We start from the raw sequence: 15,351 nt of genomic DNA, 5'->3' as shown, positions 1-15,351 counted from the left end.
AAAATTTTACTATTTAGATGGATGAGATGGACGCAAATGTTCTGTCTCAAACCCTATTCTGATCCAATTAATTTTAAGCAAATAATATAAAAATGTCGCATTTTGTTTTTAAATTTTTTCTATTTATGTATATGTTAACTTTTAATTGGTAAGGACAAAGAATTAAAACAGGCTTTGGGATAGGTGATTTTAGATTGTATAAAAAAATTTAGATGGATGAGCCTGCCATGCAATGTTGCACAATTTCATAGAACAATATTCATGTTTTAATGGCAGTGGTAGGAACAAATATGGATAATAAAAAAGTGTTCGATATTTATCATTAATACTTTTATTTAAGAATGAATTATGTTTGAAAATGAGTCGTGAATAATAGAATGACAATATAAAAAACTCTTATATATTTGGTATATACATTTCTTTTTCTCAAATTAAAAAGGTGACTCTTATACAATCTAGCTGGTTTCTTTTAACGGTTTAAAGTTTTATGTTTGAGATTACTTTGACGATGTTACTATCTCGCCAGTAATCCGCTTTTAAGTATAGTCAAAATGTTAAAATGGACTACTTTAAAAATTGTTTTTCAATGAAGAAATATCCATAAAATATAATCAACTTAGATAATTATTTGGATATATATGAGATATCAAAAAACACTCAAACTAGTTATTCCTGTAAAGGAAAAAACATGTTTATGTCGAAAAGATTTTTTTTTCTAAACATGCTCTTATCCATTCCATTTATGTATAGAGAGAGGGTTAACCAAGTTCACTTAGTTTATTCAGGACTTAGTTTGCTAATAACTGAACAGGTTAAACGTATGAAATAAAACTGAACTTGAGTATTTGAGTGGTTTAATATAGGAGTAGTAGAACTTATTTTTAAATCTTATTTGAATTAATGTCAACATTTGATCATTAAAGTAGGGGTGAAATTACTTACAAATTATTAATGATCTTTATTTTATAGTGAAATTACACAAGTTATTTATTTTTTGCACCTACAAAAACTACTATTAATTTATGTACATATATTATATTGACTGTATAAAGTAAGTGTATTCTTTTAAACAAAGTGAATGATGAAAGTAATTATGTTAAATTTCAAACGGTGTTTAACTTAATTTATAAATTTGAATATAATTTGATTATGGAATAACATATATAAATTTGCAAATTAAGTTAATCAACCTTCGGAGATTAACTTAGTTATACTTATCACCTCTATTTTATTTAAAAGATTATACTCAATCTCTAAGTAATCATATATGTATATAACTCAACGGTGATTTGTGTAGGTGGGCAAAACGAATATACTCTTAAACTTAACACAAGTTCTTGATTCACCAGTGTTTCAGATCTTAAGAACCAATATGTACGGTTTAAAGACTTGTATAGAGTTAGGTTATCCACCTAATATAGAAAGAAAATATGTGAATTTATTTAGTTAGGAACAATTTTAAATTGTGGTTCTGATCATAACTTAGTGTAAATTTTTGTATTATTTAAAAATATATTTTTAGTTTGATGTGACTCAAATGTAATTAGTTGCTTATAGTCCAAAATGCACTACAACTTGATGTAGTGGCATCATGATTTGGTATTATATCACAATTGTTGCATAACACAGTTGTGAATATCATTATTACTATAATATTGTGACGGTAATGTGGTGTATAATTTGAAGCAATAGTTAGGAGTTAGGATTTGAATATAGGATAGGAGAAATAGCACAGATGGAGATGAAGTCGGTTGTTTCGTGGTGGCAGTTGGTTTATATTTTGGTTGATTGTTGGTTATTATATAAGATAAAATAGAATTTTATTCATCCAATAAATACTTACCTACTCATTCTGACCTTAGTAAAATCATCATCACCTACTACCTACGTTCTTAAAAGGCTAACATAGGGGGATGGATACCATGATGTGATGAACAAATTTATTATTTTTCTTCACTATAGCTAGAGGGTCATCTATTTTAATAAATTCTTTTAGAATCAATACCATATAAATTTAACATGTATATACTGAAAATAGAAATATTTTTATAGTGTTAGGAAATCATTCATCACTCATATACTGACTACCATTAACTCTCAAATAAAAGTATTATAAAAACTTTACATTATCAGTCACACAAATTATATTAAACTTGCATTTAACAGCTTGTGTGAGATGTTATGTTAGGAGGCAGTGGGAAATAAAGATGTAAGGAAAATCCTTCTTTTCTATATCTACATTTTACAAAAGTAGGGTGTATTTCATTAAATCTAGGATGTGAAAAAATTTAAATACAAGGCAAATCTTGATTGGTGTATAGAATTCCAGAGATTACAAGTTTCATTTAACTTTAATTTGATTCCATCTGTACAAGAAAATTATACCATGATATAAGATACTACACCATCGGCAAGATAAATTACTCTCCTTACTAATCAATCTTATCTAAAAATGATGCCCATAAAACTCAGCTACACTGTAAAATGTCAATCTCCTTAAAAGAATTTATCAAAATCATCTAATATTGTGACATGCACTTTCTCCATTACAGCAAAACTAACATGCTTAACTAAGCATGGCACTGTTTCAGATCATAGTAAAACTAAAATGCAATATTGACAGAACTAACCCACCATTCATTATATATAGTAAAAACCTAATCATGTTATGTTGCTCCAGAGCTTGATGTAACTCCACTACTATCTCTTTGCCCTTGAATGCACATATGCAGAGTTCTTTGCACACTGTCTGCAATTAATTTCAACCTACCTTGACTTATATCTGCTGCTGCTGCATTCCCATTAACCTCCACTGTTCTTGCCACCCTCTGTTTACACTTCTCCCAATCATCAACATGCAACCAACACGCCCTACCTCCGTGGCTACCATCCATGCCAAGAAAGGCTACATTAGGAGTTTCTCCGAATGAATATCTCAAGCTTACTGAAACACAGTATGGCAACCAAGCAGCACCACCAGCGGCGTTGACATGAGGGATGTGAGCAGAATCAAGAACAACGGTAAGTGCAAAATCAACAGAATTATGCAGGCGGTCATAATGGATGTTGCTTTTGAATGCAGATGAGCTCTCTGAATTATCATCAACGTTCAACCCAGAGTGATTTTCGAGACATAATTCAATCCGTGGCTTTTGAACTGAAACAACATCTCCCACTTGTGCCTGGGATATGCCCTTTTTCCATGCTATCAATTTCAAGAATTCTCTGAGAACCGATACAGGTAAGGTGAGCATAGTTATGAATGATGCAACACGAGAAGCATCATATGGCTCTGAGGCAACCCGACGGCTGAAGTAGTCACATATTTCACTTATTTCAGTTTGGGTTAATTCATCTTGTGCAGGATTTGGGTGTTGCTGCTGTTGCTGATGAAACCGTTTTACACTTAAAACCTGAAGAAGAAGCTGAACTCTATGGACACTAACAGCAAATACATAGCCTCTGCAGAAGGATGAAGATATATCATGTTTATTGTCCCTAATAACTTGGATAAAGAGAGCAAATATCTAAGAAAAAGAGCCTCAGAAGATGAAAGCTATTCAGTACGATAGAAACTAAAGAGATGACAATTGAACTTTGGTAGAATATCTAGAAATATCACATATTATGTACCATATCATGGAATTGATTAGGTCATTAAAGGTAATCATGTTAGGATCAATTATGTCATTATGGGTAATTGTTTTTGGATTTTATTTGTCTTTTGTTATTTGCCTATAAAAATAGGACATCTTTCGCACTTTTGAATAACCTCAGCATATCTCACTTTAATATCAATCTTATACTTGTGATAATTGTGATTCTCTATCTTATCTCTCTTCATTCTTTCCTACCTAAAATTTTGCAATTCAACAAACTTATACACAAGTAAAGACATCAAACTTTAATTAGGATTTTCAAACCAACTACTGCTAACAAGCCATATTCATTAACATTGAAAATCGATTTGATGCATTATGTAGAAAGTAAAAAACTTAAATAAGTAGATTTAAGAGATAGGAAAAATCCATTAACTACAACTAACAAGTCATATTCATAATTCAACAACTCTAACTCATCACATATTATTTTCTTAATATTTCCCCTTTTTTATGGAAGGAGAAAGAGATAGGGAAAATCCTCATACCAAGAAGGAATACAACCAATTATAACCGAAGAGAGGTTAAAAGAAGAAAAAGAGTGGTACACAAGTTTCGAGAAACAAATAAAAGGTAGCACAGCAAGGGAGAAAAAACTTACCCAACAAAAAAACGCAATGCAGGTTGCTCAGGGTCCAAGTTTAGAAGTGCACCTTCATTTTCCTTCAAAATGGATCCTAGGATCTCTTTCAAAAGATCAGGTAACTGCGAAAATAGCCATAGCACTCCAAGATATTTGAGAATACCCCTAAGGACCTTCTTAAGAGCAACAAGAGGAACCCAACCACCTCCATATCCTCCATCGTCACCAAGGCCAATAATGGCTGTGTTCAGCTCACCTCTGACATGTGCAGGGACAATTGTTCCAGGTGGCCTACGTAGAGAGACTGCTGATGTCATCAAAGCTAAATTTGAAGATCCAGCCAAAGCATTTCCCGCACGACTTAAACCTGCTACTTGATTACCAGTCCTAGACATTGTGGCGGAAGTTGGCAGGTTCATTCTATTTCCATTTGCAGCCATTTGCTGGGGCCCTGAACCAGAGTTTGGATTATTTGAATTTGCTAGCCCACCTGACTGTTGGCCAGTGAAACTAGGATCTAATCCATTCAATTCCTGGGCAACATGTTCCATGATGAAAGGCCGGAACTGCGGACACGGTAATGACCCTCCTGAAGTACAACCCTCTTTAGGTGGTGTTGCAGGCTGCAACCACACCTGATCTCCAGCAAAGCAACGCATATCAACTGCAAAATGTTTCCTATACATGATCCGTATCCAATAGGGGCCACGAAGCACAACAGAGACATCAATGGGCAAAAGTGAACTTGGGACAATGCCTGGGCCACCACGCCCAGCAGCAACTAGCATTGAAAGTGTTTGATTAGTGAGGCCACTAGCAGTAGACATGACAGTGTTAACCCCTGGACCAGCAGTAGGTTGACCAACACTTGTGGTTGAACTACCAACCAGAAGTCCCTGTGGTGATAAATAACCCGTCTGTTTAGGAATAAAAGATAGAGCAGCGGCAACACCTGGAACAGGACCAGCTCTTGCTGGTCTGGTTGCAGCTGCCAGGGCATGCAAGGGTCCCGCAGTCAGACGAATGCAGTCCAATAGTGGTGAAACTTCACCTCCATTTATGAAATCTTCTAGAAACTGTACAGAACACGGGCATCAGATATTGTAAATAGGCTAGAAGTTTCACTTGAGAGCATGGTTGGGTAGTAACCAGGACAATATATATATATACATATATAATACAAGTTTGCATTAAGTAAGGTGGTTACTTACCAACACTGAAATATCTGGGGGGAAATGCAATCAAGAACAACTTGTGTACATCAGCAGAAATAGTCATTAAGATTAAACTAAGAGCTTGGTCCTTGAAAGTCGTTCGTCACCAAATTAGTCTCAGTTTTAAAACATGACCACATGGGTCTTCTAGGAACTAAATTGGCGATGTTTTAAAACTTCAAGGGACTTAATTTAACACACTATGATGATGTTATATATCTAACACACTAGTGACGTTATATATCTTTCCATTTTATAAGGGCATAATCAACTGACAAAGCAAAAGAAAATGTTACACAGTAATTTCCCCCAATAGGTAGAATGAATAATCAGAGTAAATTAGAAACGGAGCAGCCACAGTCAAAGAAGAACAATTACTTTGCAAGATTGTGTGTATTAAACTATTAATCCTCATGGAAGGGAAAATAATTCAAGAATAGTGGAGGGAAATAACAAACACAGTGAATCGAGAAAACAGATTGAAGCCAACAACCATGAGTGATAACATAGCATGTTTCACATAATTATAAATATTCCAAAGCATGAGAGACAAGTATGAATCTATTAATGACACAAAATAACAAGAATTGGAAAAGAATCAAGAAACAAATAGCAATCAGTTGAAGAGAAATAAACAAACCTTGGTATGAGGCCAAAGTTGGTCAGGAGACACATGCATTGTGCAACCCTCTTTACCAGATTCCCACTCAACAACAAATCGAGCAAGTACACTTGAACCAAAGCTAAACCACAGACTCATCAGTCCAACTGCCTCAATTTTAAATGCCTTTCTCATCTGTTCAGATAGTTTGTCTGAAGTATCTGTGCCAACCTTGGCACCAGATACTTTGACATCAGAACTAGAAATGAGCTCTTCTGACTTCTCATCTGCTCTTGTACCAAGCAATTTCCGCATGCCAAGGGCAAATGTTCTTGCATTTGCAAGCCTTTGGATATCAGCCACTAATTTCTTTACACTATCTACCTCAACCGATTCAAAACTCAGAACAACACCATCAGGATCATAATGTATATGTGAGTCTATGTCAGATGTATTAGCAATTCGAACACCGGAACCCCATGGTGTATTACTGCTCCCCTTCTGAAGCTCCCATAGGTCCCTGAAATGCTGGTCACTTATTTTAACATCCCAATACACACAACCAGGTCTTCCAAGTCGCAAACATATATGCTGCCAAGAATCACCTCTAGCGGATGGAAGTCGGAACCAAATGTTAGAGGATGCACTTCTTAAACCTACTTCTTCAACATATGAAATGTCTAATGCATCCATCTGGCTGGTTAGTCTAGCATGCTTAATGCAAAGTGAACAGTGCCTGACAACAAGTAGAAGTGCTGCTATATAAATGCTAGATGGAGCATTTCCTTTATTTGCTTCCACAATTAAACTACCATAACTGTATGTTTCAGCTTTAGGTATCATTTCAGCAGATATAAGACTTTGTTTCAAAGAGAGTTGAGAGCCAGACAAATCTGAAATATTTCTTCTCTTGTAGATTCTTGAGTTGTTTTCAAGACCTTGAAGAGATGGGATCAAATTCAACATATCTGAAGCTGTTCGTTTCCGAGATTTTTTATCATGTTTGGAGCTGACATCTTCACTGGTGCTGTAGTTAACTGTGGATTCCACTGCCTGGGCTGTATAGATTTATTATTCTAGTCATATATGGGTTAATGAAAAATAAAAGCAAAACCTATAATAGCATGCATATACTCCATGTGAAAAAGATGACGCAAAGGAAGTATCTTACATATTGTAACACATGAACTAGACCCAGCAGCCTTGAATGATTCAAGGTGAGGTCCATTAGGTCTGGAATTAGGTACGGACATTCTAGAGACAGTTGGTCGGGATGGAGATAGTAGTTGTGATGGCCGACTTCCACCATCAGTAGAAGTATCAGTCAACACTCTTAACTGATCTTCCTCCATTGCAGTAGAGGAACTAATGTCAATGAAATGCGGAGATTTAAGAGAAGACAAATCCTGTTCAGACTTCGAAGCAGGTAGCCTTTTCCCAGCTGTGCTCCTTCCTTGCCCGGCAGAAATTGAGGCAACAGGGCCAGATTGGAATGGGCCCTTCACACTGCCTGATGAGAAGAAGGAACCACTATAGTGCGTAGTAACACCAGAAGCTTTGGTTACATTATTAACCTGTGATATCTGCATGCCTCCTTCCCACTTTGGAGATGGGGTTCCAGCTTTTAAACTACGGAAATTCATTGGGACAGAACCATAATGAGAAGGAAGTGATGCATTCAAGGATGAAGAATGATCTTGAACAGAGAATGAAGCCGCAGAAGACCCTCTTTCATGTCCAAACACTTCATCCACAAGGGACGAAAAACCTGATGTATGGCCTCTTGCAATCTGCATGGAACTCTCAATCTGAATGTCAGAAAGAAATTCATGTCCAGATGTTTGATTCGGACATGCAGCATTTGGCAAAAGTGAGCATAATTTTCCCCAGTCAACCAGGCAATTCATTTCATTTTCATGCACCTGAATCTGTCCTATATCGATTTTCTTGTTTCGCAGCACTTGGTTAAGGTCTCCAAATAAATTATCTTTTGCAGATGGATCTGGCTGAGTCTCTAACAACTTAAACAAGGGTTTGAAATCCTTATCAAGTTGCATCAGTAAAAAGTAAGAGCTTCCACAATCTGGAAATGCCATAATCACCATAGCTGAACCATTCAAAATGTTCTTTGGTATTTTAACTGCACTAAATCCATGCTCGTATACCTGCAAGAGTGTCCCATTAGCAGCCAAGTATTCTTAATAATCTGCTTATTCTAAAAGACAGAGCAAACTGGTTTATGATTTTATCTTTTCACCCACAATAGAAGAGGAAACTTATAAATATACCTGAAGGCCTAAAACCCTTCCAATAGATGCAAATAAGTGCAATATACTCTTGCTTCTCAAGCTTATGAAGACCTCAGCTGCAGTCATAGATCCCTGATTTAAAGCTTCTTCACATTCTAACAGAGCTGAAGAAGCAACTATGTTTTGTGATGATTGAAGAAGAAAACGGCCATTTCTGAATAACAAAACATGGGACTTAATTTGAGAAACCCCAAAGTGAAGTGCAAGAGGGACTAGGAAAAAAGCAAGTAAAGTAAGTACCTGATATTAATTCCAAGAGTAAAAAAGGATGAGCCATAGGCACGCACACACAATACCTCATGCTCCTCAGAGTCCTTGCTGCAACACTTATCCTCCTTCTATAGATACAGAAGCAGATCTAATTTTTTAAAATCCCATGCAAGATTGAATGGAAGAAGGTAGTGAATAGAATAACAGACAGAAGATCAACAAGTTATCATGTATAAAACCATGAAAGTTCTACACAATAGTTTGTATAATGTAAAGTGCAGTCCACTGAAAAACACATGCATCATCAAACAACATAAAAGAAATCCCAAATCTTTGGCAGCCAATGCATGAAAAATATTAACATAATTTTGGCTAATAAAACATTCACCTTAACATAGACCATTCTGAACCAAAATTGGCATACACATCAACAAAGGTTAATCAGGCATAGGAGTTTTCATATACATATTTAACAGGAATCAGATTTCATAGTCTAACTACACATGGTCCCTGTACAAACAATTAATGAAGCAACATAATTGCACTACCAGACTAAGAGAGTTAGAGAACAAATAAATATCCAGAATCGAGACTCTATTTCTCTGACATGAAAAGAATGTCAAACAAATAAAACCCATGATGGGCTGACAGCAAAGAAGCACATAAACCAAAACCCAAAATGAGTGACACTCCAAGCTTCCATGAAAAAGAAATCCCAATAAATGTGAACCAACCTGATCATGTTCAATATCTGGTTCACTCATACAAGACTGGAGCACAACATCGTCTGCTGTTCGACAGACCTGAATATTTTTTCCCAGTTCTCTTTTAATTTCCAGTAGTCGAGTATATCTGTTGCAGAAAATAGCTCTTAACAGTAACCTCTCAACATCAATACAGCTCTGGTCCAAAGAAAGATCTGCCTCCTTCCCCGTTAATGGATCTATGACAAAGTTACTGTGCTGACACCTTATCTGAAGATCTGATCCAGGTTCAATTTTTATAAACGGGCATGCACCTGAGTCAGACATACTAGCATTTTTATCAAAATCTAACCAGTATATAATTTTTATCCCTGGAGTCCGTAGAGCAGGTGAGTCAGATTCACCATCAGGGTTCTGCACAGAACTAGAACTTGCTCCATGACCCATGCCACCCTCGGTAATGAGCTCAAACTTAATTGCATCTTTCCATCTTCCCTGTCGAAGAACTTGAACTTGCCTTAGGAGAGTGTCCATGACAAGTGCAACACATAGCTCATGAAGAACCGAGTACAATATTGAAAATGGATTTTCTGTTGCCGCCATTCGTCTCTGCAGATCGTCTCCAAGTACATGAGACCGTACTTCTTCCAATTTCACAGGTTTATTTTTTTCACCAACAAGCAATTCCAAATGTAATATCCTCCACAAGGATAGGTTTCCTCTGTAACCAAGAGTCAGTAAAACCTTAAACTCTCCATCCACCCTAACCAATGCCGTACCATCAGAAACTTTAATGTCAGAAAACTCTTTTGGAAGAGAAACTTCAAGCAATTTTGACCTTACATGCATGTCCAGCTTCTTCAAAGCAGGCTTTTGCTGATCTTCAGTCAAGGTATGCTGAGTACCAACATCTTCTATACATTTTGGCATTCGCTGGTAACTTCCTGTAAGGAGAATTTCAACTGCCGAGGGAACATCATAAACCGGAGCACGAGCTTGCTGAAGCCCCTCATGCATGAAAAACAATGAATCCGAAGCTTGAGTAAAGCACATATCATGATTCGAAACAGTCGAAGCCAGTTGCTGACAGTGCTGTATCAAAGGAACCTGAAAAGCAACAACAAATTATTAAGAAAGTTTCTTACTTTCCTTCCTGGTTTTAAAACATGTCATCCAAACAATGTACACAGAATTTGAATTGAATAACATATCAAATCTCATAAGACAAAAAAATGCAAATTTATCGAATTATCATGTCCAAGATACAGTGTATGCATCAGAGTGAAATAAAAGAATAAATTGGTGCAATTTATCAATAATGAATTAATTGAATTGGTGAAATTAATGAAGAAAGAAATAGATATGAATGAAAATGGAATAGAAAAAAGACCTGTTGACACCATTTGGAAAGAACGTTGAGACGAATCATACGCTGTTGAGTTTTGGTGAGGAATTTGAGCATGCTAATCTTCTTATCAGTATCGGATAAATCAGAAGACCTACATTTATCAACCAATTCTTTGAGCCAAGTATATGATTCATTAGCAGTTGCACTCACCAGCTTCGATAGCTCCACCGTTTGTTGACCTAATTCGGCAGCCATCGATTCTGATTCTGAATCTAGGGTTTGTGATGATTGAGAGTGAATTTAACACCCAAGTTAGGGTTTTATGTTAAATGGGTGCAACATGGCCAAATTATTTAATGTATTTAGTACTAAATTGAAGAATGCGATGAATCAATGAATGAATGCGATGAAGTGAATGAGGGTTTTTCAGTTTTCTCTCTCTCTCTCTTCAATTTGGGTTTCGTCTACACTCTTTCTTTTTTTCTCTCTCTCTTGTATATATGTATAGTAGAATACTATAGTCGTTCACTTCAACGCACTATTACTACTCACCGATTCACTTATTTGCACTTCTTTTCTTCCCATTTTATTTTATAATATTATTACATCATTCACTAAATTTTTTTAATTATTTTTTATTTAAAAAAAATAATAATTCAAATTAATAACTGTAATGCATTAATTGTATATATATTTTTACACTATATAAATTTAACACTCTTTATTTAATGCATAGTTATATATCAATAATATATAAAATTTATACACTACTTTGTTAATGTATTATTTACTATTTATGTTTAATTATTATTTATTCTTTAAAGAATACTATAAATAATGGTGGGTGAGTGATGATATATTGACTGTATAAATTTTTACATTGACTGTATATAAATATCAGAGTCTTTTTTAAAATATAACTTATATTTTTTTTCTAAGTTACTCAAATATGTCTACTTCAATTTGCTAAAAATAAATCTATAATAAATACTTGATAAAAATAATTTTAAATGCTCCCCTTTTTAAATTCTAATTTCATTGTTTTTAGACACAAAAATGTTTCCTACATTATTGTCATAAGAGACATGAATAGAATATAAGATTGATATGTTTTAACATATATTAATACTATAGCCTAGACTAGATAACCTTAAATTATATCATGTTATCCTATATTCTCTTTGAAATTTTGAGGTGATAAATAATTATAGGATATGATGTAAATTGAATTTGAATATTGATAATGTTAGAAATGTAGAAAGTTACCTCATTCTCATTGATTGGAAAGTAAAATCATTAATGACTTATTTATTGTAAAAGAAAAATAAAGTTTATAAACCAAGTAGGTATCAAAAACCTAATTAACTAATTACTAATTTCCTAACCACTAATTATTTTCTAAAATATCTTTAATATATAAAGTATTATTATATCCAAATTACATATAACTTAAAAAAATCTACATCTTTAGTGTAGTGGTGAAAGTGATAGGATGGTTTAATTTGCAATACTAGAGGATGATCCAAGAATAAAAATGAAATTTAAACCATATATTATTTTTTGACTCTAACTCTTTTATAAGATAATTAAATTAAAACATGGTAAGATAAAAAATTGGTCAATTGGCTCATCAAATTGTAAGAACCTTTGTGATAATTAGATAAAAGAGACAAAACAGGATAATTTAGTCTATTTTATTGTACAAATATATGAGCCAATAAGATGAGTTTATTATGGTACAATGTCCTATATTCCATTATCCAATTGTTGTTGTTGCCTCCCAACACCGGACAAAGATTATGTTACATGGTGTCTTATTTTACATCTCAAACTAATTACATATAATCGTATGAATAAATTAATTTTTTTAAAAACAAAAATAATAAAAAGTAATATTTTGATTAGATTAGGACACGAAGTGAGACGAGACAAGGATCTATGCCCCTAATACCACTCTATCATTCCCACCACTACAAAGATCACTTCATGGCTACAACCCTATAGAAACCGTTATTTTCATCACCAACGTTCCCATTATTGGTGCCACATTACCCTAACCACCACACCCACCACAACGAGGCCTTTATGCGTAGATAATATGTTTTCAACTCACAACCACTTGGATATGAATTGACTCTTTATTAAGTAAACCAACTTCCATTGGTAAATAAATTTAGTATTAAATAAAATGAAATTTCATCACAATGTTCACATAAGATATAAACACGAAAATTATAAATGATTTTTTTGTAATAAAAATGTAGAAATCTCTCACCTCTACTTGAGCATAACTGAAAAATGCCAGAATATGGCGATTTGTAATTTTTCAACATAACAACATGCATCTCATAATTTGAAGGTATAATTTTGTTAGATAGTCGGTACTCATAATTTTATATATTATAACTTATACAAATATACAATTAATTAGATTTAGGGTTAAACCAAAATGGTTGCTCTGAGTCTATGATGTATTTGTTGGTGACTCAAAATTGGTTATGATAAATTAGGGATGAGTATGAGCTTAAGACTTGTCACTTAGATCCTAAATATTGGTCAAATTATTTTTTTTAACACGAATTTGATCTTAGGTCTGAAGCTAATAACTTGACCCCATATATCGATAGACATGCCTTTGAACTCAACCCTAAATTCAATTAAATATAATGCGTAATTATTTTATATAAAATTTTCATAATATTAATTATTATTATTATGGATATGTAATTTAATGTATAAAGTGATATATATATATATATATAACTACTCACGTAAGAACAATGCGCTCTTGTGAGAAATGAGAACACTTAGTATAGACCAGTAGATCTTGATTGAATGATTAAGATTAAAAGATATATATAATCCTAACCATCCATGATTGTTTCTAAGGCTCAGATCTATTGTTCTCACGATTTTTGTATGAGAACTGTTCTCACTTGTAAATATTTTGTTAATCATGTTTACATTAGGGGGAAAATTAGATAATCAATGATAGTTGAAATCCGACAATGCTCGGGCTCAATCATGGTCGTGCCAAACTGGATGAGTAGGTATACTACAAGAAATTTGTCATATACTTACGGTTGATTTTAGTGACAAATATTGAAACTTTGGGTCGGTATATGGGTGTGTGTGTGGGGCTTTTTAATTTTCAATTCTATTCCTCCGAGCCTCATTTTATATATGTTCTTTTTCTAATGGTAGAATTATACAAAACAAAATATGCGTGTTTTGTGTTTTATACAAATACTGAATGAACATATTTAAAATCTGAACAATGAAGTTATTTAAACAATAAAGAGGTGGAACCAAAGAGAACAGTATAACATGTTCCATCCAATTATACTAGTGCAATGTGTTTTAAAGTTAGCTTGTGTAGTTGATTTGATCCAATTCTAAAGTCTACACTACAAACTTTTCTTATAGATATATAACAATGCTGAAGCCATGAACAAAGTTTTATCCTGTAGACAGCAGCAAGAAAAGTACATAGAAGATGAAATAGTGAAAATGGGAAAATGAAATATTAACTCTCAGATATTTTCTTATTGCGAGCTATGTGTTGCAACTCAGAACTTTCACCCTAACAAAATGATTGGGGAAGGAGGCTTTGGGAGAGTATACAAAGGACGCATGAAAAATACAAAGTATTACTTCTTCAACCCATATAGCTTTGAATGTTATGCTATAGAAGTACATTGAGGTTGTAAGTGACATTGAAAATTTTCTGTTACATGAATGTAGGTTGTTGCTGTGAAGCAACTTAATAGGGTATTATTGTAAGGTAATATTATAATCTTGTACCACCATAACCTTGTCAATTTAGTAGGGTATTGTAAGATAATATTGTAATGTTTATCCTAAGAACTTGTCATATCCATAATCGGAACAACTAGAGTTGAGAAAACTTCATTCTTTTTTTGAAAAAAAAACTATATGGTAGTTGTAGAGTTTTGCTACTTGAGATGTAAGTTGTGAAAACTTGTTACATTTTTTATTGTGTCTCACTCCATGGTAATGTTCTTTTAGTTGTTCAACAATTCTTTATACAACATGTTTATGTTTTAGTTTGTCACTTTTGTGTTCAGGTTCTTTTCTTCTTGCTCCAAGATACCAAATTTCAGTTTAAGGAAATGGAGTGCATTGAGGTTATTGTTGTTTATTCCTTTCGTTTAATTAAAGTTATATTTTTGCAAAATTCTTATTATTGTTGACTGCTCCATATTGTCCTTCTTTTAGGCTTATTGTACTTCTATTCATACAATATACATTTTCGTCCATTCTTAATCAGTTGGCATGTATATAGACGTTTTAGTAATTGTTGTAATTATCAAAGCTTATTGATTTTTCTAACTAAATGTTTTATTTTATTAGTTTAGGCAAATAATGATGTTGCAAGTGTGCCTCATACATTTTTTGATGCAAGAAGACCATCTGAAGCTTACAACATTTAGAATACTTGTAATGTATTTTTTAGTTTTTGAAATGTAATATGAGGCTACTTTTAGTTTTTTTGATTTTAAGTTGTATTTAGATTTATAATAAATGTTGAATTATAATTTATTCAACTATATTATGTCACATTAGTTCTTTGCAATGAAAATTTGTGAATGCTACGAGTATTTATATTTAGTACTATAGATTTAGAAAATCATTACATGTTAATGAGATTAAAGTAGTATATTTGTATGTTATTAAACCTTATACCAAGAGAAGATAGGTT

General features: G+C 33.6%; 1 protein-coding gene across 1 annotated transcript; it reads right to left on the bottom strand.

The window, feature by feature from the left end:
* Window positions 1-2,420: 2,420 nt before the first annotated feature.
* On the bottom strand, window positions 2,421-11,091 carry LOC109338994 (mediator of RNA polymerase II transcription subunit 14). The gene is made up of 8 exons (XM_019576345.1): window positions 10,671-11,091; window positions 9,311-10,387; window positions 8,607-8,704; window positions 8,346-8,520; window positions 7,229-8,222; window positions 6,097-7,115; window positions 4,261-5,318; window positions 2,421-3,462 (listed from the first exon to the last, which is right to left on the bottom strand). The coding sequence occupies exons 1-8, from the start codon at window positions 10,881-10,883 to the stop codon at window positions 2,667-2,669; spliced, it is 5,430 nt and encodes a 1,809-aa protein (XP_019431890.1). The 5' UTR covers window positions 10,884-11,091; the 3' UTR covers window positions 2,421-2,666.
* Window positions 11,092-15,351: the final 4,260 nt, after the last annotated feature.

The sequence above is a fragment of the Lupinus angustifolius genome, unplaced genomic scaffold (assembly GCF_001865875.1).
Source record: "Lupinus angustifolius cultivar Tanjil unplaced genomic scaffold, LupAngTanjil_v1.0 Scaffold_50_88, whole genome shotgun sequence".
In the NCBI taxonomy this organism is placed as follows: domain Eukaryota; kingdom Viridiplantae; phylum Streptophyta; class Magnoliopsida; order Fabales; family Fabaceae; genus Lupinus; species Lupinus angustifolius.
This window is presented reverse-complemented; position numbering and strand designations above follow the sequence as displayed.